Genomic DNA, 23,558 nt, shown 5'->3' with positions numbered 1-23,558 from the left:
GTCAAGGGTTAAACTGTACATAGGAATATACTGTCCGCTCAATATCTTGAGAACCCTTTGTTTGACAGACATCAAACTTGGTACACTGGTACATCTTCAGGAGAAGATGACTACTAATTATTTTAAGGTCACATGGTCAAAAGTCAAGGGTCAAATTGGACATAGGAATATACTGTCCGTTCAATATCTTGAGAACCCTTTGCTTGACAGACATCAAACTTGGTACACTGGTACATCTTCAGGAGTTGATGACCCCTATTGATTTTTAGGTCACATGGTCAATCCACTCTTGACATAGGAAGATATTGTCTGCTCAATATCTTGAATTGATGATACTACTCTCAATTAAATGATGTGTGTGTATAATCCTTTTTAATTTTGCACCATGGGGGGCATATGTGTTTTACAAACATCTCTTGTTTTCAAATATCTTTTTAAAGTTGATATTTTCATTGATCTGCAATTGGATCATGATATACTTAATTTGTTAGATAAATAGGTTACATTTGTGAACTATTTACATTTGACTTGTCCAAAGTCATACTTTCTTTGTATGCACTGTATAATAAGTATTTTCAGGCATATTTCCAAGTCTGTGCCAACAAGAGAAAATAGCTATAAGAACAGAATAGAAGATTGGTAGTCTGCCCAGTACTGATAAAATTGCAATATTTGTGCATTTTCCCCGCTACAGTTATAGATCTACAGAATTTTATATGCAATGTTTCAATCTTCAGATCTTTGACAGTTTCATAAAGGTCTTTGTCTTTATTTTGCAATGTGGTTGAGAATGTACCCAATATTTTGGAACCATAGGCCACAATTGGTTTAACTAAGTGATCAAAAAAATATAGTAATGCTTTGATAGGTGGATCTGTATGCTTGATATCTCTGTATATTTTAGATAAGGATTTCAATGCTTTTTTTTATATAAAGATTTTGCCTCTTTGAAAGAACCAGAAGATGAGAGTATTATACCCAAATATTTGTAATGTTTTACACATTCTAAATCTGTATTATCAATAAAAAAAAATTCTGTTATTAGGTGTCCACGTTTATTAAAAATGATTATTTTTGTTTTATTTACATTGATATCCAAGCACCATTCTTTACAATGATTGTTAAGTAGATTAAGTTTTAGTTGTAAAGATTGTTGATTATCAGATATTAATACCAAGTCTTCTGTGTAAAGTAAAGCCCCTATATGCTTGCTAGAAAGTGAAGATGAATAACCCGGTCTTCTCCGAGTAGATTTGAGAGATCATCAAGGACTATTTTAAAAATATTTGGGCTTAAAACATCTTCTTGCCTAACTCCTATTTCTGGTGAGGAAGGCTTGGTTAATTTATTGACAAGTTTTATTGAGATGCTGCTGTATTTGTACACGTTACACATAATTTTTGTAAAATAAACCATTTATATTCAATTGGAGAAGTTTTAATTTTATACCTTTGTGTATTACCGTATCGAATGCTTTATGGAAATCTACAAAGCAGACACACAAGCGTTTATTACCGGTATTGATATATTTATCAATAAAGCATGTCATAACCAATAAATGGTCAGAAGTTCAAGCCTTCTTTGTAAATCCTACTTGGCTTTCATGTATCACGTTGTTATCTTTGACGATGATATCTTTATAATACAATATCAAAGGAAATGACATGTGTTCCTAGATAGTTTTAATTATTTTCGTGGGCATCAAAGTTTGTGGATAAGTGACAACTCTTCTTGTTGATACTTGATTTCTTGGAAGCAGTACTCTGTAAACACGTGAATTTGTTGATCAATTGCGTTTTTCACCTGACATTATCACGAAAATTGGCATTTAATTAGAGTGGATGAACCAACAAATTTAAGAAATCTGGAACATTTTTCATTTACACGCGTATGTCCATACAGAGTCGTCTTTTGTCTCTTTTTTAAAAACGTTAAAAATAGCTAAACCAAATAAAGTAGAACACTTCAATTACACGTTTCAACCTTGACTCTTCAAAATACAACACTAGAAAACGAGGCTGTATTATGCATTCAATATTTAATGATGTAAATCCATTCTAAAAATAAAATTTATAAACGATATAAAACGTGAAAATATATTTCAAGAATTGTCCAAGGACGAAGGTGGTCGCATATTTTGAGGACACAAGAAGAGTATGAGAATGAGGTTCACTTCCTGTTTCCGTCAAGTAACTCGCGTCGCTTCCTGTTTGGTGGTATTTACTTGGTGTTCAGATATTCACGCAGCAGGCGTTCTAGTCTTGCCTTAGATTTCTTTTCGGTTTCCATCCGTTTTTCCTTTTTATCACCATAGCAGTATTCTAACAAAAGAATACACAAAATGTTCAAAACAACATGTAAATGATTAAAAACGATATAAACGATTCAAACAACATACACTAGGTTCAAATCAACACATACAAGGACATAGCAGGTTCCAAACAAAACAGAAGATTCTACAAGAAACATATTGACGGAAGCCTCAAACAACGGCCGCAATTAATTTGTGTAGAATACAAAGTCCACGTTTTTGTGAATGTCGCAGGATGACCTCCGATGTTTTGAAATGCGAGGGCTGTTCGATATGTGATGTGTATTGTACGATATCTCAAAAGCATTCAACTCAAAAAGTGAAATGAACATTGCATCTCTTCAAAGTATTCTCCGCGGCTTGAAATATATAACTTCAATCTCTGAATCCATTTCTGAAATGCGTCACGGTACGCTGATTTAGGTAGACCTCTGAGGCACTGACTAATGTCGGGACTTGTAACGACGACAAGATAAGAACTTTTGAAGTTTTGGAAAAAGGAAAAAGTCGCATGGGGCTAGATCTGGAGATTATGGTGGGTGTGGCAAGACGGTAACCTTCTCCGACTACAAAAAATGCTTCACAAAGTCAGATGTATGTGATGGAGCATTATCATGAAGTAGACGAACATATCTAAATCCTGACACAGGGCGTCGTTTATGATAATATTTCTTGAGCTTTTTTAGTATAACATTTCGGTAATACCGACCTGCAACACTTTTGCCCTTCGGCACAGGAATTTGTACGGCTATACCATCATATGAGAAGAATATGCAATAAAGAACCTTCATTGTGTTTATGGTTCTTTTGACAACTACAGACCATCTACCGTGTTTAGTTAGCCATATTTTGTTTCCAAATTTTCTTACTGGTTCGAAATAGTGAACCTGTTTCGTCACCAGTAACAATGTTTGCAAATTGTCTTTGATTGAATTTGGGAAACATTTTGAACAATTGCTTAGCGGTTTGTACTCGTACTCGTTTTTGGTCATCTGTCAATATATGCAGTATCCAAATGGCAGAAATCTTTCGTACTTTCAAAATGAAATACACCCGTGATAGCGATATGCCAACAGCTTTGGTAATATCACTTTGAATTATTTCCCTGACTTTTGAGACATTTGCCTTGCCTGTTACAGTCACAGGTCGGCCAGAGTTTGCTGCATCTTTGACGGACTCTGTGCCATGCAGAAATTCCTTTCTCCACCTACGAACTGTCTCATAAGATACCTTATCAGACCCATAAACTTCCCCCAATTCAGTAAAAATCTGTATTACCGAATGACCCGAAGTTTTGTGAAATTTTTTATATAAGCTCTAATTTCTTCAATATTCTCAACCCGTTTCCCAACCATTTTTACAACAGTGGTCAACAACTGGCTCTATTGAAATGACTACAAGTTTAAAACTATGTGGAGCTGAAGGTTCGTGTTTATACCGTTGGGAAGGTATCATCATCCACGAAATCGTGCAAAGCGTTATCGCGCTGTGGTCCAATACACATATCGAACAGCTTTCGTATTAAAGCCGAGGCGTTTTGTCTTCGATTGATTGATTGATTGTATCTTGTTTAACGCCTCTCGAGAATTTTGCACTCATATGGAGACGCCACCAACACCGGTGAAGGGCTTCAAATTGAGGCCTTTGCTCAGCGCTTACAGCCATTGAGCAGTGAGGGTTCTTTAGCGTGCCACAACTACTGTGGCACGGGACATCCGTTTTTAAGGTAATCTCCGAGGACCAGTGACATTCACAACTGATGTTAAGCGTTTGGCGATGGAACTGACATTAACTGGTTTAACGAATTTGATTTGTCGCTGTGGGAATTCGAACCCGGTCTTCCGCATGCGGGACAAACGCTCTAAGCTCTAGACCACTGCGGCGTGTTTTTTAAAGACTTTTTTGAATGTTTTTAAGCCTTTGAATGTCTGATATTGCTGTGTTTTGATATAGTATGGTTTCGTTGCAAAACTCCATCAGTCAACACAAATATTTGACAAGACAAATCTTCCATTAGAAAATTATTTTGATGTAAAGCCAAACGTACCTGCCAACTTGTAAACGCCTTCAGCTCCTTCACCAATGCTGTGAATCACTGCCTTTGCAAAGCTGATTTTTTTCACCGCTGAAATTAACATAAATAAAATTTTCACATAGCTTTTGAGTAAATTACACAGCATACATGTACATGTATATATATTGTTCAAAATGTTGTTTACATTTCAAACAATGTAATCTCGTTCACTTAATTTTGTACATTAGTTTTTAAACATTGCATCATTACCTTACTATGAGTGACTTTGGAAATAAAATAAGAGCAAGTGAGGCCCTAGGTGTGACTATGTTAGATATGTGTGAGTGTGACCTAGGTATGACTATGTTAGATATGTGTAAGTGTGGTCCTAGATATGACTATGTTAGTGATGTGTGAGTGTGGTCCTAGGTATGACTATGTTAGATATGTGTAAGTGTGGTCCTAGGTATGACCATGTTAGTGATGGGTGAGTGTGACCTCTAGGTATGACTATGTTAGTGATGTGTGAGTGTGGTCCTAGGTATGACTATGTTAGATATGTGTAAGTGTGGTCCTAGATATGACTATGTTAGTGATGTGTGAGTGTGGTCCTAGGTATGACTATGTTAGATATGTGTAAGTGTGGTCCTAGGTATGACCATGTTAGTGATGGGTGAGTGTGACCTCTAGGTATGACTATGTTAGTGATGTGTGAGTGTGGTCCTAGGTATGACTATGTTAGATATGTGTAAGTGTGGTCCTAGGTATGACCATGTTAGTGATGGGTGAGTGTGACCTCTAGGTATGACTATGTTAGTGATGTGTGAGTGTGACCTCTAGGTATGACTATGTTAGTGATGTGTGAGTGTGGTCCTAGGTATGACTATGTTAGTGATGTGTAAGTGTGGTCCTAGGTATGACTATGTTAGTGATGTGTGAGTGTGACCTCTAGGTATGACTATGTTAGTGATGTGCGAGTGTGACCTCTAGGTATGACTATGTTAGTGATGTGTAAGTGTGGTCCTAGGTATGACTATGTTAGTGATGTGCGAGTGTGACCTCTAGGTATGACTATGTTAGTGATGTGCGAGTGTGACCTCTAGGTATGACTATGTTAGTGATGTGTGAGTGTGGTCCTAGGTGTGACTATGTTAATGATGTGTAAGTGTGGTCCTAGGTATGACTATGTTAGATATGTGTAAGTGTGACCTCTAGGTATGACTATGTTAGTGATGTGTAAGTGTGGTCCTAGATATGACTATGTTAGTGATGTGTGAGTGTGACCTAGGTATGACTATGTTAGTGATGTGTAAGTGTGACCTCTAGGTATGACTATGTTAGTGATGTGTAAGTGTGGTCCTAGGTATGACTATGTTAGTGATGTGTGAGTGTGGTCCTAGGTATGACTATGTTAGTGATGTGTAAGTGTGACCTCTAGGTGTGACTATGTTAGTGATGTGTAAGTGTGACCTCTAGGTGTGACTATGTTAGTGATGTGTGAGTGTGACCTCTAGGTATGACTATGTTAGTGATGTGTAAGTGTGGTCCTAGGTATGACTATGTTAGTAATGTGTAAGTGTGGTCCTAGATATGACTATGTTAGTAATGTGTAAGTGTGGTCCTAGATATGACTATGTTAGTGATGTGTGAGTGTGACCTCTAGGTATGACTATGTTAGTAATGTGTGAGTGTGGTCCTAGATATGACTATGTTAGTGATGTTTGAGTGTGACCTAGGTATGACTATGTTAGTGATGTGTGAGTGTGGTCCTAGGTATGACTATGTTAGTGATGTGTAAGTGTGGTCCTAGATATGACTATGTTAGTAATGTGTAAGTGTGGTCCTAGATATGACTATGTTAGTGATGTGTAAGTGTGGACCTAGATATGACTATGTTAGTGATGTGTGAGTGTGACCTCTAGGTATGACTATGTTAGTAATGTGTGAGTGTGGTCCTAGGTGTGGCTATGTTAGTGATGTGTGAGTGTGACCTCTAGGTATGACTATGTTAGTGATGTGTGAGTGTGGTCCTAGGTATGACTATGTTAGTGATGTGTGAGTGTGACCTCTAGGTATGACTATGTTAGTGATGTGTAAGTGTGACCTCTAGGTATGACTATGTTAGTGATGTGTGAGTGTTGTACTAAGTATGACTATCTTAGTAATGTGTAAGTGTGGTCCTAGGTATGACTATGTTAGTGATGTGTAAGTGTGGTCCTAGGTGTGACTATGTTAGTGATGTGTGAGTGTTGTACTAAGTATGACTATCTTAGTAATGCGTAAGTGTGGTCCTAGGTATGACTATGTTAGTGATGTGTAAGTGTGGTCCTAGGTGTCACTATGTTAGTGATGTGCGAGTGTGACCTCTAGGTATGACTATGTTAGTGATGTGTGAGTGTGACCTCTAAGTATGACTATGTTAGTGATGTGCGAGTGTGACCTCTAGGTATGACTATGTTAGTGATGTGTAAGTGTGGACCTAGATATGACTATGTTAGTAATGTGTAAGTGTGGTCCTAGGTATGACTATGTTAGTGATGTGTGAGTGTGACCTCTAGGTATGACTATGTTAGTGATGTGTAAGTGTGGACCTAGATATGACTATGTTAGTAATGTGTAAGTGTGGTCCTAGATATGACTATGTTAGTGATGTGTGAGTGTGACCTAGGTATGACTATGTTCGTGATGTGTGAGTGTGGTCCTAGATATGACTATGTTAGTGATGTGTGAGTGTGACCTAGGTATGACTATGTTCGTGATGTGTGAGTGTGGTCCTAGGTATGACTATGTTAGTGATGTGTGAGTGTGGTCCTAGGTATGACTATGTTAGTGATGTGTAAGTGTGGTCCTAGGTATGACTATGTTAGTGATGTGTGAGTGTGGTCCTAGGTATGACTATGTTAGTGATGTGTAAGTGTGGTCCTAGATATGACTATGTTAGTGATGTGTGAGTGTGACCTCTAGGTATGACTATGTTAGTGATGTGTAAGTGTGGTCCTAGGTATGACTATGTTAGATATGTGTAAGTGTGGTCCTAGGTATGATTATGATAGTGATGTGTGAGTGTGGTCCTAGATATGACTATGTTAGTGATGTGTGAGTTTAATCTCTAGGTATGACTATGTTAGTAATGTGTGAGTGTGGTCCTAGGTGTGACTATGTTAGTAATGTGTGAGTGTGACCTCTAGGTATGACTATGTTAGTGATGTGTGAGTGTGGTCCTAGGTATGACTATGTTAGTGATGTGTAAGTGTGGTCCTAGATATGACTATGTTAGTAATTTGTAAGTGTGGTCCTAGGTATGCCTATGTTAGTGATGTGTGAGTGTGGTCCTAGGTATGACTATGTTAGTGATGTGTAAGTGTGGTCCTAGATATGACTATGTTAGTAATGTGTAAGTGTGGTCCTAGGTGTGACTATGTTAGATATGTGTAAGTGTGGTCCTAGGTATGACTATGTTAGTGATGTGTGAGTGTGGTCCTAGATATGACTATGTTAGTAATGTGTAAGTGTGGTCCTAGATATGACTATGTTAGTGATGTGTAAGTGTGACCTCTAGGTATGACTATGTTAGTGATGTGTGAGTGTGACCTCTAGGTATGACTATGTTAGTGATGTGTAAGTGTGACCTCTAGGTATGACTATGTTAGTGATGGGTGAGTGTGGTCCTAGGTATGACTATGTTAGTGATGTGTGAGTGTGGTCCTAGGTATGAATATGTTAGTGATGTGTAAGTGTGGTCCTAGATATGACTATGTTAGTGATGTGTGAGTGTGGTCCTAGGTATGACTATGTTAGTGATGTGTGAGTGTGGTCCTAGGTATGACTATGTTAGTGATGTGTAAGTGTGGTCCTAGATATGACTATGTTAGTGATGTGTAAGTGTGGTCCTAGGTATGACTATGTTAGTGATGTGTAAGTGTGGTCCTAGGTATGACTATGTTAGTGATGTGTAAGTGTGACCTCTAGGTATGACTATGTTAGTGATGTGTAAGTGTGACCTCTAGGTATGACTATGTTAGTGATGTGTGAGTGTGGTCCTAGATATGACTATGTTAGTGATGTGTGAGTGTGGTCCTAGGTATGACTATGTTAGTGATGTGTAAGTGTGGTCCTAGATATGACTATGTTAGTGATGTGTGAGTGTGGTCCTAGGTATGACTATGTTAGTGATGTGTGAGTGTGACCTCTAGGTATGAGTATGTTAGTGATGTGTGAGTGTGCCCCTAGGTATGACTATGTTAGTGATGTGTGAGTGTGGTCCTAGGTGTGACTATGTTAGTGATGTGTAAGTGTGGTCCTAGGTATGACTATGTTAGTGATGTGTGAGTTTAATCTCTAGGTATGACTATGTTAGTAATGTGTGAGTGTGGTCCTAGGTACATGTATGACTATGTTTGTGATGTGTAAGTATGTTCCCTAGGTTTGACCTTATTAGTAATATTTTGGTTTGAGCTTCACTGAAGATACATTATTTGTCGAAATGCGCATCTGTTCAAAATTGGTACCATATAAGTTTTACATATGGTTGAGTGTGGCTCCTCGGTATGACTGTTCGCAATGTGCGAATGTGACTATCTTACCGTCTTTTTTACTCTTTAAGTCATTGATCACAGCCGTCAGTCCCTTTTTGGTACATGAAAGAATTACACCAAATTTAGCATCGCAGCTGTCTTGCTCTTCAACATCCGCTGAAAAGAATTTATATTGTATTAGTCATCCATTTACAATTTTACTAATAAGTTTTTTTTATATAACTTAAAATATCGTTCAAATAGTCGGGAATGATCTTGATTTTTAGCACAACATGGCTTATCATGAAAACATGAAGATAACAGTCACCAATCGCATTAATACTACAGATCTATGGACTTCTTCAAAATCTAACATGGTTTTGTGAACAAATTAATTGCACGTTTCCCAAAAAAAACAAAAAAAACCCACTAATTGCTGCTATACGAAGAAACAACCAAATGTTTTGAGGCATTTAACAATTCTATTCTTGTTTGCACATTATACAACTCACCAAACATTCCAGTATTTTGTTGCCCCACCTTTGGCAGTAATAACATACTGAATGTGTCTACGCATGCTCTGAATTTGGTTTCGACAGAAGTTTTGTTTTTTGGAGTTGCATATCATTCTCACAGCAGTGCTTTACACATACCTGTTTTATTTGAGGGCATGTTTTGGCCAAGGTGTTTCTTTATTCGAACCTAACTATTTTCAATGGGATTTAAATCAGGACTATTTTCAAACCAAAAAAGTGTAGGGACATTGTTGTGTATCAAATATCTCTTGTACTTTTGGATTTATGACGTGGTGCTACATATGTAAGTCCTGTTGAAATATGAACCTCTTTCTGGGAAATATCAAGCATTTACAACGTCATTAACATCTCCGAGTATCGCCTAATATCGGTCTGAATTTAAGGTTCCATCGAATGAATTTAATATACTAACATTATTCATGCTAAATAACCCCCCAAAATGGCGTAGAATGTTTCAGTGTAAATTGGAGACATTTGGGATGGAACGTTTCATTTGTTCGTCTCCACACACGACTAACTTTCCGATAATTATAGGTTCTAAAGATACTTTTATTAGAAAATAGCAATTTTTCTCAATTCTTTTTAGTCCACTTCCTTTGCACAAGAGCCCACTACAATCGTTTATGTTTTTGAGATTTTGTTTGTGGTTTCTTCGCTGAGACATAGTGTTTTATGCCAGAATGACATTTGGATAAAATGGCGTGTTCATGTGATAAAAAAATCCCTATAGGTCACTATGGCCAGAAAGGAAAATGATAAAAAATATTGTTGTGTAATACTTGTATTTGATTAGCACCTGTGACCTACATGTAGATTTTTCTGGAGTTCGACGTTTATCATGCAGTAGAAAGATGACGTAATGGTTGCATAACTGTGTCTTTGAAGAAAATTCACCCTCATTATAAATACACTGTGAAATTAGATGATGTTAAGCTCTGGTAGAAAAGCACCTCAAAAATTGGTGATTATACGCAATAACTGGGAACTAGGATTATTTAGGAATTTAACTCGTGACTGTGTGTAAATTCCGCTCGGCATTGGACCTTATTTTGTATCTCTATCGAAAGGTAGTATTTTTTTTATTGTTATAATTTTCTTTCACTTGTTATTGTAAATAAATCTTATTCATTGCTAAATTACCTTTGTAAGTATATTCTGCTGCTGGGTTAATTCCGACCCATATTAATATCATAGTTGTATATAATGAATCTTTTAGCAGAAAAATATTATGGTCTTAGATTTCATTACAGTCTCACCAGCGGTACATCCCTTGTCAGACCCGGGGGGTAGTTTCATGGGCTGTATAGCATCTTCTCCTGGAAATACAAAGGCATGGTGCAACTGTAACAGTGAAGAGTTTGCCAAAATACTTCATTTCCAATTATTATGGCAGACAAATAGACACCATTATCATTGGCCAAATGTAGATTACATTGTATTTCTTTTATTCACAAATTATGTATATATCTATTAGATAACACCTGTATGAAAAGTAATTAAATTTTCAGATCATCTTTTCAGTGAAGTATTAGTTTGTTAGTTTGTTTGTTTGTGTTTGCTGTTGTCAGTCACACTCAACAATTTTTCAGTTATCTGGTGGCGCCCAGTTTTTATTGGTGGAAGAGAGAACCCAGATGTACCTGGGAAGAGACCACCGACCTTCCGAAAATAAACTGGGAAATCAGTGAAGTATCAGAATTAAAAGGTGAAGATAACGAACAGTGATCTACCTCATACGTCCTGTATGGAATAAAAAATTAACACACAAACCCCTGAACATGCCAGAGGTGGGATTGGGTGCTAAGGAGGAGTAAGCATCCCCTATTGACAGGTCACATCTGCCATGGGTCCTATATCTTGATCAGGTAAATTGAGTAATCCGTAGTAAAAAAAAAAAATTAGCGTGTAAAGAACGGCGTAACAATTGGTATGAAACACGTCAGATATCATTTGACCTAATGACAGGTAGTATCGGCAAACTATATCATTAAAACGACCATAAATGTTTCTAAATGTTTACTTTAAGCAAGCCTGTTGAAACCTTTTGAAACTTACTGATTTTGAAATGAAAAGGGGTGTACATAATATTTACATATATATCTTTTGTCGCAATTCCTGTTGATTTGCGATTAGTTTGCAATATTACAACAATGGAGACTTGGCAGTAGAATTATTTATTTAAACTTGTAACGGGAAGTGGTATGATTAAATTTGTTTACCCGATGCAGCATGAAGCTTTACAAGTTCCATCATTCCACCGAAATGCTTCATAGCTTCTTCGCCATTTTCATCTGTGCCTTCTGATCATAGAAAAAAAACAACATAGTGTTACTAATGTTTTCTGTCAACACTGGGTTGGAGGTAATTTTTATGAAGTCTAAATTCTATAATGCGGGGGTAACCTTTCACCAAGATTTAAGTTCTTTGAATTCCCGTGTCCGATTTTTTCTTCTATTTTCGAAACATAACATGCTCCTATTGAGATCTCGTTTTCCTTGATAAAGTTTAGCATGGATGGATAGGTTGTTGCATAATCTTATCACTTTCAGCCAAATATAATTTTTATCAGCAATTAAAGAAAAACCAGTTGCTTTGGAGACCAATGATACTCACTTCCGCTAAGCAATACATCGATGTTATCCACGACTTCCGTTATATCCCCCACCAGGAGGTCAGTATACTTCTGAATTTCTTCTGGGGATGCCTTTTCAACCTCTTGAAATTAGAAACAATGACTTTACATTTAATTTATATGGTAATCCAAGTTTTAATATTTGTACAATTTCGTGCACGAAATGTAAGTAAAATGGCCGTTTGATAGATACATGTATTTCAAATCAAAATTTCAAGATATACATATATGTAATTTTTCATGATAGAGTGTCGTCATCGGGGTTTCATTGACTATGCAAGGGAAGATTGTAATCTCTGAACATTGACACTGGTGTTTTGATAGATTTGTATTTTACACTTTATGGTTAACTAATAAGTAATCCACAAACATTATAGACAGATGGAAAAACAGATTGATGTATGCAAATAGCTAGCTAGATAGATAGATGAAGATAGCTAAAGAGACATACAGATAGAAAGATAGATAGATAGATAGATAAATAGATGAAGATATCTAAAGAGACATATAGATAGATAGATAAATATAGAATATACTCGTACCGCTTTTTGAAGCCCTCCAAGTGTCCACCCAGTGTTGATATTCATCAGTCTAAAACAGAAAATAATAAAGAATATTAAATATCACTATAAAATGAATTATTTCTTAAGTAAAAAGTATAATTGATCGGTAATTATGAAATCACAAATAACTGTAAAACTACATCTACCTTTGAATCCCCACCATAGCATTGTCCTGAAATAGTAATTTCAAATATAGGTCAATAACATGTATATGCATAGAGCTAATTTTATCAACATAATCATTAGAAAATGTTGTACATGTAAATGCTTAAATTTACTCTTTTCTCTCTCTCTCTCTCTCTCTCTCTCTCTCTCTCTCTCTCTCTCTCTCTCTCTCATATATATTCTTTCAATCAGACATGCAAATAAAGTACACATGACGCACGGTTAAAGCTAGTCTACATCTTGTATACCCTTTTTCTATTAAGATATAGACTAGCTTTACTATTCTCTTTCTCTCACACATTGCTTGAAAAATTGTGATTCTTTTTCAATAACGTACCTGCAAGATAGAATATGTCCTTTGCGCCTGCGCCAATCTTGTTTATGACGGCTTTAGCGAAGCTGATCTTCTTTAAAACTGTATGAAAATTAGAAATGAACATACCTTTAAATCGATGAGAATATTGAAAGATCTAGGTAAGTACATCCAGTACATCCATATCAATGTCATGGAATATCTAGGGCACTACGTCTGGATTTCATATGTACATCCATATAGGATATCTAGGGAATTATACCTGGATTTCATTATGTACATCCATACGGAATATCTAAGGCATTATACCTGGATTTCATATGTACATCCATACGGGATATCTTGGGAATTATACCTGGATTTCATCATGTACAGCCATACGGGATATCTAAGGCATTATACCTGGATTACATGTTTGTGGAATGGAGTGAAACAATAAACAGGGGTTTACTACGATGGCCTGGTGCTTACATTATTTATTTCAGCCCACAGAACAGGAAGTGGCTTAGCAGATGTTCTTTTCATAGATTGAGATAATGTATTCGCTAAAAATGTTTGAATTATCTATTTAACAGGCGAATTTCTTTCAGAAGCGTATTTTACATTGGGGTACTTTTGCAGGCTTGTATTTTAGAAAAGTGTATGCTGAATGAATTCCTAACATAATGCGGCCAAAGTACAACAGGACTCCATTCCTTTACTCTCATATTCTACTGGAGTTTTATGTCGCAAAATACGCATGACATTATAGGGGGGATTCAGTACACTTAGAAAGTTCAAGGAATACGGCTCCAAAATTTCGTTCGGTCAGTGCAAGCACAAGTTTAAATATTTGGACTGTGATAAGCATGTTTGTTGATAAACATTCCTCATTCGTTGTTTTGTACATCAATATTTACCATCTATATCAAAACATAAAATGACAGTAAGCGACTTAGTGTATTAAGAATACTCAAATGAATGACCTTGATAGAGTAGCTATACCTATGTGTATACTAGTATAGTAAGTAACCACCACGTGTATCAACGAAACCGGTGACGCCGACGGGAAGTGAAATACAAACAGTGTATCACGAGAATTGATTTTCTACAATTGTTAAACTCAAGCAATATATATATATATATATATATATATATAGTCCCTGAAACGTTCTACTCGTTCGCTCTCCGTGCGTTCACCGTTCGCTCTCCGTGCGTTCACCGTGCGCTCTCCGTTTAAAGTTTTGCGCTCACCGTGCGTTCACCGTTCACTGTCATTCAGAACACCAAAGTCAAAGGATCGATTTTCATAGCAAGGCAAAGATGAAAAAGGAACTTGTGCATAAGAGTGAAAGTATAACTTCTTATTATATCAGAAATTTAATTTATAAAGTACAAATATCAGGATTATCAACTGCGAAAATTCAAGGAAAACTGCAGATTACCCTTCAATATCAAAGAATAGAATAAATCTTTGTTATTATCAAAACAAAACACATGTATTATTTGGGTAAAAAGTGGGAAAAGTTCTGAATGAGAGAAAAATGCAAGAGCCTTCAGTTATGAATTTAATCCTTATACATATACATATAGCGAAGAACGAGCAACGAGCGCTGGTACGTGTACGAAAATGAGGCAGTTACGACCGCGCTCGTAAATTTTGAAGTCATGCATGTGCATCTGTAAATTATTGGCGCTAATTACTAGACTATCTTTAATTCACATGCATCTTGTATTAAGAAATCAAATACTATGCATCTTAAGTCAAAATATATAACTACATGGAGCATACCGAGATATAGCACCGATATTCATGATTTATGAAAACGTCAAGAATTCTAAATATTATATAAAAAAAAATATGTTTCTAGTTTTCATGTATACATGTATCTGTACAGTATATGCAATACTTTAAACAATGAACATATGAAATTTTCTTTTGTTTGTCCATCATTGTTACGTGCATTGATGTGAAATTTACGATTGTTTTCATGAGAAGTATGCATCCAGTATTTGTACAAAAATGAACAAACAGATGTATTCATATATATTTTTTTCTACCTGATTATAAAGTAAGTACAGTCTAAGGGGAAAATCCGTGCTCTGCGTGCGTTCACCGTTCGCTCACCGTGCGTTCACCGTTAAGTGAGAAAGTAGAACGCTTCAGGGACTATATATATATATATATATATATATATATATATTCCTTGCCAAAGTTCATCGTCTCCTACTGATGATTTTGTTTTATTTGAAACGAAATTGAAATTCAAGTGTTAAAGTAATTCCACCCTCCTATGATGTCATCAGATTTTGCAAAATTAATGATGTATTTAGATTTATGCATGATAGGAACATAAATTTTGTTTAAGGATGTACGGGACTGACGATTTTGAAATCACCGCGCAACTCCTATAGGTATTATAAAAATCTTGTTAAAACTTAACTTTTTCAAAAGTCTAAGTTACAGATGAATAATCAATGACACGTTTCAAAATGTTGAATCCAATGGCAATAACTTTGTTTTTATTGATTTCTTCAACAAGCCTATTATGCGATATATTTCCTTTTACAGACATTTTGTATATTTTTGTGAAGATACAGTTTCATGAAATTGTTATGAATGCTTTTATATCGTCATAACCAGTTTGTGTGGAATTTTTAAATAACGCTGTTTAAGGAAAATTGCAATTTTCTGACGGTGATATATGATTCTGTTTATGCACGTCTCACATCTTAAAACGTATGATGACGTATGTATTGTATTTGATAATTTAGTTGTTTTAACTCCAATGAATGGAAATAAATACACTAAGTCTTTTAAACTTGTATCAGATAAAACTGCGAGTACGAAGTTACCTTAAAATACACCACTAAAACAATCTCAATAAATTACCATTTTTGTACAGACAGAAGATAAATGCTTGATATATTTCACTATACATGTATATCTGCACGATCTCAAAACATACTATTACATGTTCCATAATGATTAGATTCAGAAATTGACACCAAATTTCTGTTTTCACCCAGTATCACACATTTCCAGTTTTCAATCATCGAGCAATCCAACACATTCCGTGTTTTATTACTATCATACAGTACTGATTACGTTGATGGGTTTTCAGTCTAGACACAAAAGTACCATTGATATACAAAAGCAAATGTACTCTCACCGTCCATATCGCTCTTCAAGGCTTTCACTACCGCCTCCAAGCCGCCCTTCACACAGCCCATAATCACTCCAAACTTGGCATCACAGCTGTCTTGTTTCTCAACATCAGCTGTCAGTTATAAAATAGGGAAATTATCGAGAAGTCAAACCCAACCCCAGCCCCACGCCTTTTCGCAGAAAGTTTGGAACACAAAAAATTGTGTGAAAGTAACAATTTTGAAGTCCCGTCGTCATTTAAACACTCGACCTTGTTTACGAAATTCATTCAGAACTAGAGAATTTATACGCGCGAATTGAACAAACATTTTAACTTGAAAAGTGATGGCATATTCTAGGTAAAGTATGCAATGATCCATTAACACACCAACTGAAGTTTTGAAACATGTTTTAGCCATGATAAAAGACTTACTGGCCTATATGCTAACTAGCTTGTGTAATTAAAACAGAAATCCCGCGACAAATTCATTAATAAAAGATAATCCTGTAAAGCTTTAATATTAACCTACCGGCAATAAACAATTAATATTAACTTAAAAGGCAATACACAATTAATATTAACTTAAAAGGCAATACACAATTGATAATAAACTAAAAGACAATAAACGATTAAAATTAACTTAAAAGGCGATAAACATTTAATATTTATTTAAAAGGCAATAAACGATTAATATTAACTTTAAAAGGCAATAAACATTTAATATTAACTAAAAGACATTGACGATGCTCACTTACCAGCAGTGCAGCCCTTGTCTGAATCAGCAGGGAGGATCATTGGAGGAATGGCGTCCTCTCCTAACAAATGTAACCATTATGGAATATTTGTTAGTTTGTACATGATGTCACCTGATCAATACTTAAAAATGCAGAAAAATGCTGAAATCATGCTATTTCATTCAGGACTTAATTGATTGAATATATATTGTTTAACGTCCCACTTGAGAATATTTCATTCATATGGAGACATCACCATTTCCGGTGTAGGGCTGCAAAATTTAGGCCTGTGCTGGGCACTTACGGCCTTTTGGTAAGGAGGGATCTTTATCATGCCACACCTGCTGTGACACGGGACCTTGTTTTTAAAGGCTTTATCCGAAGGACCGTCCCATTTAGTCGCCTCCTACGACAAGCAAGGGGCTACTGAGGACCTATTCTATCCTGGACCTTCGTGGGATTTCAGGACGTCCATAAAATATAGCAGTGGTACATTCATAAAGTTTGAAATGTACACGAAAAATTCCATATGTACAACAAATCACCGCTCTCAAAACAGGGGGAGGAGGGTCTTATATATATATATATATATATATATAAGATTTCTGTGTTTTCTTGTTTTCTTTTCATATGTTTTTAATATATATGTTCCGTATATATATATATATATATATATATATATATATATATATATATGAGATGTGTCCTTTTTGGAAAGTTAACCTGGTTTACACGTGAAGTAGGCTACGAGTGCAGCGTAACTGAAAGCGGTTTAAAAAGTACCTCCTTTCATAAAGCATATCAAAACTGAATTGTTTCCATGTAATGAGCTTCTTAATTAAGACAATTGCCAAATACCATGGCGATATATACTACTCTCCATGAATATATTTACAGATCTTACAGTAGCTTAGGGTCAGATCACATTGGTTTGTTAACCTTGATTAACTTAACCTGGACTCATTAATAGAATTCTAGTATTTAATCCGCCTTGTGTCTTAATTTAACACGCTCCGGTTTGAAGTGAGTTAAATCAACCTGTCGCAGTTTGAAGTGGGTTAAATTAACTCATTGAAAACTTAGCAAAATCAAACGACTTCAGAATTGTAAATATTTCAATATAATTGAAGTTTGAAGACCCTCATTGCATCGCAATATATGAAATCAAAATTCAGACTCCATTATAACAGACCCCACTTAACTCCCATCGCTTCCTCAGTGCACGTTAGCTTGATCCAGGTTCATTTACAACCCAATGTGAAGGCACTATTCCACGAATGAAGCCGGATGAATATTGTATTGCGCAAACCAGTTCATCTTTTTGTAAATTCTTCCAAGATAATTAAGTTACCATACTCGAGATTTTGAAGTATGAAAGATATATACAGACACCCCCCCCCCCCCCATTCATAATTGTACAGTGTTTGAGTACTATTATATAAAATGATAAATTCCAAGAAGGTGAATTTTAAGCAACAGAGAAAAGCAGCTCTTTTCAAACATGAAATTACGACCCCACACGAAAATTCAACCTCACGAAAATAAAGGAATCTACAGTACAAGATATAAAGGCTTACCTTCTGCAGCGTCTATTTTCAGAAGTTCCATCATTCCTCCAATGTGCTGCATGGCACGGATACCCTCTTCCTTGGTCCCCTCTAATGAAATAAAGAGAACAACGATAGTATCATCAAGATTAATTTAGCGCGCGACCGGAAGTGTGTGGGTTCGGATCCTGCTTGTCCCTTGGTCACGTCAACTTGGCACGTAAAAATATACACAGTATGTGGTGACTGCCCTTTCGCTAAACGTTCGGCATATAAACGGGAGAGTCACGAGTATTTCGGATGAGACCTTAAATATTAAAACCACGTGTCGTGGAAAGAAGAAATGTACTCACTTCCGCTTAGCAGCACTTTGAGGTTGTCTATGACATCCTGGAGGTCACGCAGTAAGAGTCCTGTGTACTGTTTTATTTCCTCGTCACTTGCCTGCTTCACATCTGTAGTACACAATCATGTATCAAAATACACGCACAACGTAGTCCACACTTTATATATACACGTACAACGTAATACGCACATTATTTATACACGTACGACGTAGTAAACACATTATATATACACGTACAACGTAGTACACACATATATGTATATACGTAATACGTAGTACACACATTATATATACAGATACAATGTAGTACATTTTTTCTACATACATTACATAATATACATGTACCTGTATAATTCAGGAATGAAGATGTTAAATACAAGTTACAGTCTGTTTAAGTAATGGTATTCTTATTCAAATAGTTTATGCTGTGTAATATGTACTTATATATTTATGCGATAACTTTGTGTTAGACCATATCTCTAAGGAATTTAAATATCACCGTTTTCTGAAGCTTTCCACGTATCCACCCAGTGTTGGTACGGGTTCTGAAATTTAATCAGTAAAGTCTCAGAATGTGGAAATATAATCACAGAATCTTAGAATGTGGAAATATGATCACGGAATCTCGGAATGTGGAAATATGATCACGGAATCTCAGAATGTGGAAATATGATGAGTAAACTCTCAGAACATGGAAATCCCCTTCAAATTTCATTAAATATTAAAGGCAGCCTTAACTGCTACATACATAATTTTAAAACTATATACAAAAGTTTCAAACGATCCCGAAATCTCGAAAGGAAAAAATAGATCATGCATAAAGATGACAAGGTATGGAAACGCATATCACTAGATTTTCAAAAATATTTATAATATCATTATACTTACCTCGTTTTCAGATTTATCCCCATAACATGCCTCTAAAAAGATCGATAAAATTCAGATTAAGTTTTAACATTGCGTGATTAGTTTTTTGGAGGGTTTCTTTCTCTCTCACTTTTATCGATCTGTTAGCAGATTGCAATTTCGTTTCCATGGGAATCTAATTTAATCTAAACTCAAATTATTCAAATGAATGAAATGATTTCTAGAAATTGCGTAATGAAGATTGGCAAATTGGTTTGTCTAGGATTTGACAACACCCACCTGCTAATTTGAAAACCCCCTCTGCCCCTGCGCCAATCTCGTTAATTACTGCTTTAGCAAACTTGATTTTCGTCACAGCTACAAAGAAAATAGTCATTGATAAAGGTATACACTGTGCAACAAAATTAAGTCCAGCTAATGAGAACATAAACAAATAAATTGGAGATTGCTTATGACATTCTTGCTTAATATGTACGGGATTAAAGATCAGGGGAAACCAATTTTAATTGTAAAATTTATAAATTTTATCGAAAAAAACAACAACAACAACAAAAAACAACCCCCCAAACTAACTAGTATGTTTATGGTTTTAACGCTTTTAAGAAGTCTTGTAAAATTGAAACGTCAAAATAAAACAAACCCTATAAGGCGACTTGTGTAACACTTTTGTATTGAAAAACATAAAACGCCTAACCTGTGACGTCAAACCGGTTTCATAACAGTATATCAACGAAACACTCTTCGGATGTGTCATTAGATATACTGACCGGGATTTATCGAAAGAAACTTCAGTCAAAACTTGGACTTAAGTCTGAGGTTTTACTCAAATTTTGACTGCTCAAATAAAAGAAATCTTAAACTTAAGTTTGAGATTTTTTTTCGAGAAATACAAGCCTGATTATAAACGATATTCCGACCAAGTTCATCAATACTTGATGTGCTTTCACACTCGATCTAAGTGCAATGCAACAATGGTCGCAAGAGACTCGGAGACCCAACAAGTCCTCCTATACTTTCCATTTCATCACATTTTAGGATAAATTTAAGAAGTCTTATGGACATCAACCTTAATTTTCAGAATTATTATTGGCCATTAACAGGTCCAGTCCAAAGACTATTTCTACCCACGTAGCTACTTATAGCTACGTAGGTATTTAAACCTACCCCAGGTAGCTATTTTTACCTACTTTTTCCTTTACTTGCATTTCGTGGCCAAACGCAGGAACGGCGCAATATGGTGTGTACCAAATTTCTTGATTCACTTACACTGACGATGAATACCACAAAAATATTGGACCAAAAATGATTACTTTCTAACCTTTCAAATTTGCATCAATAACAGCACCCAGTTCCATTTTCTAGGAGCTTAAGATCATAGCTACGTGATAAAAAGGCAAGAGTGTTACAAATCTGTATTAATTTTAAAGTTTACCTTCATGCATTTTTACATTAAAGGATTTTGGAGCGAATTTTCATGCATTTCCTCTGCATTATCTACCTTTGTAAAGTATTCAAACTTACACTCCGAATTTTGTCGTGCACATGCACAACATAATACATAAAACGACTGACCTGTTTAAAATATGCACCTTAATTATTATTCATTTATATTTTCAAAAATAGGTAAAAGTAGGTAGAAGTAGCTACTTTTAAGTAGGTTTAAATACCTACGTAGCTATTAATGTCTACTTAGGTAGAAATAGTCTTTGGACTGGACCTGATTAAGTACCACATGTAATCTAGATATGGTTTGTAAGCATGGCGTCACAAAATCTCAGTATTATGTCACTCGCTTAATAGCTGTGACAAGTTTGAGAATTCATAACAAAATGATAATATTGCTGAAATATTCAGTGTGAACACTTATCTTGAAAAAAAATTAAGAAAAAATATCATACATTTCTATGCATATCAATAAAGGCACGATTTCTCTTTCCTGTGATAAATTTCACGTGCACCATGGTTGTCACACGTGTGTCTACAAGTGTGTTCTCCATAAGTTACAAAAGCGGTAGGCAAGAAAAATGTCTTGGTTTTTAGATCATGCGACTTAAAAAAAAAATCAAAGACAATATCATATAAAATAAAAGAAATATGGGTAATAGAAGGAAATTAGTTCCTGTTTAATCTACATAATTTGCGAAATATTCAACAGTACAGTGAATAATCTAATACTCCTAAAGCTCACAGGTTCTCTTTCACATCATATTTTCAGGTAGGATAAACTTATAATATTCCTTACTATCTTCGTTGCCCTTAAGAAAATCCATTACAGCCACGACACCCCCTCGGATACATTTCAGAACCATTCCAAATTTAGCATCACATCCGTCTTGTTTTTCGATGTCAGCTGAGAGAAAAATCAAACAAACATTCATCTAACAATTTCAAGATGTGTCATTCGATAATGAACGACCAACATTTTAATATGTTCTGTTTATATTTTCTATATTTTTCTTTTATTCATACCACCTCTTGTTCAGGGCCGTTATAATACACATATCAAATGTTAAATTTTGAATTATCCCCCTCCCCCCTTTTCGGGGTCAAGCTACAGTCAATGCAAATTTCTTTACCATACTAATTTTAAGATATTACAACATTGAACAATTGCTAACGATTATTGTTTCATACAAGATTGTAGGTTGCCCACCCTAGGCCATTATTGTATTTTACTGAAATTTACGAATGAAAGAAAAATAAATAAAAACACAAAAATCAGAAAATTACAAGTGACAACGTATGGATACGTAGTTTTATGGCGGACAGGGCACATAACTTGCGGTGAAGTGTTGATACGTGTATATTGTAGCCATGTTTCCAAATTAGTGAACCATACTAAAAAAAATAAATAAATGCAACATGCTTACCGGGTGTGCAACCTTTGTCAGAGTCCGCAGGGAGCACCATGGGTTTTATAGAACCTCCTCCTGAAAAAGGATAAAGTGTAAATGAATCTCTCTCTCAACATATACATGTAGCTATGGTATATTTAAGAAATAAATTTCGTTTTTGAAAATAAACGAGGGCATGAACTGTCAGCTTTAAGCCAGGTTACGTCATTAAATGTATACTAACGTAAAGCGTGCACAGTTCATACCCTCATGTAATTTCAAAAATAAAATTTATTTCTCCATATTTAAATTTTACTATAATTTCTGTTGAAATGTTCCTAGTCGTTACAATAGTCGTACTATATTTATCAAGATTCATACGCACACTGATCACATTCATGAGAAAATTGCTATTATTCCAATTGGTAAAGACATCAAAGGTAACAACACCGGAGATGTAAATATCAAAGATGAATTATTGATGATGAAATCGTTAAATCTTGTCCCACCAGACTCGGCATCCAACTTGAGAAGTCCCAACATGCCTCCGAGGTGATGCATGGCCAGGATCCCTTCTTTCTTACCGCCCTCTAAAGTATCAAAAACAGACAAAAACTAGCTGAACGAACACAATCCCAGAAATCAAATCAAATCCTTTAAGACGAGTGCTAAGGACACTTCCAAAGTGTATAGGATATACAATGTATAGGATCATATACTAGTATGATCACAAACTGAACATGTAACAGAGGATGAGTTTATACAAGTTGAATGCAGTGAAGATACATTTATACTTTTATATAGGACTAAATTCAATATGATTTGACTGTTTCCTTACTGCCACTGAGGAGGACGTCAAAGTTCTTGACCACATCTCCAAGGTCACGCAGCAAAAGCGTGGTGTAATCCGCAACTTCAGCAGCGGAGAGTTCCTTTGCCTCTACAAACCGAAAATTAAATTCTCATATCACAACATAAGGCAAGTATTACATATTTCTAAGAAGATATTTATATTTAAATTTGGATGCTACTTTTATCATTACTTGATATGCTG

At 35.6% G+C, this 23,558-nt stretch overlaps 1 protein-coding gene across 1 annotated transcript in view; it reads right to left on the bottom strand.

The window, feature by feature from the left end:
- Window positions 1-2,019: 2,019 nt before the first annotated feature.
- The window catches only part of LOC125646182 (uncharacterized), a 56,270-nt gene continuing 34,731 nt past the window's right edge, over window positions 2,020-23,558 (bottom strand). Inside the window, exons 13-32 of the mRNA XM_048872363.2 lie at window positions 23,343-23,444; window positions 23,014-23,094; window positions 22,541-22,600; window positions 21,913-22,020; window positions 19,950-20,027; window positions 19,692-19,723; window positions 19,303-19,348; window positions 18,811-18,912; window positions 18,488-18,568; window positions 16,932-16,991; window positions 16,201-16,308; window positions 13,073-13,150; window positions 12,717-12,742; window positions 12,550-12,598; window positions 11,989-12,090; window positions 11,595-11,675; window positions 10,632-10,691; window positions 8,909-9,016; window positions 4,359-4,436; window positions 2,020-2,321 (exon numbers count right to left, since the gene is read on the bottom strand). Of these exons, the coding sequence (XP_048728320.2) occupies window positions 2,221-2,321; window positions 4,359-4,436; window positions 8,909-9,016; window positions 10,632-10,691; window positions 11,595-11,675; window positions 11,989-12,090; window positions 12,550-12,598; window positions 12,717-12,742; window positions 13,073-13,150; window positions 16,201-16,308; window positions 16,932-16,991; window positions 18,488-18,568; window positions 18,811-18,912; window positions 19,303-19,348; window positions 19,692-19,723; window positions 19,950-20,027; window positions 21,913-22,020; window positions 22,541-22,600; window positions 23,014-23,094; window positions 23,343-23,444 (1,541 nt within the window). The 3' untranslated portion in view covers window positions 2,020-2,220. The remainder of the gene's footprint in view (window positions 2,322-4,358; window positions 4,437-8,908; window positions 9,017-10,631; window positions 10,692-11,594; window positions 11,676-11,988; window positions 12,091-12,549; window positions 12,599-12,716; window positions 12,743-13,072; window positions 13,151-16,200; window positions 16,309-16,931; window positions 16,992-18,487; window positions 18,569-18,810; window positions 18,913-19,302; window positions 19,349-19,691; window positions 19,724-19,949; window positions 20,028-21,912; window positions 22,021-22,540; window positions 22,601-23,013; window positions 23,095-23,342; window positions 23,445-23,558) is intronic.

Source organism: Ostrea edulis, chromosome 6 (assembly GCF_947568905.1).
Source record: "Ostrea edulis chromosome 6, xbOstEdul1.1, whole genome shotgun sequence".
Taxonomy (NCBI): domain Eukaryota; kingdom Metazoa; phylum Mollusca; class Bivalvia; order Ostreida; family Ostreidae; genus Ostrea; species Ostrea edulis.
Note: the sequence above shows the minus strand (reverse complement) of the source record. Positions and strands in the feature narration are given on the sequence as shown.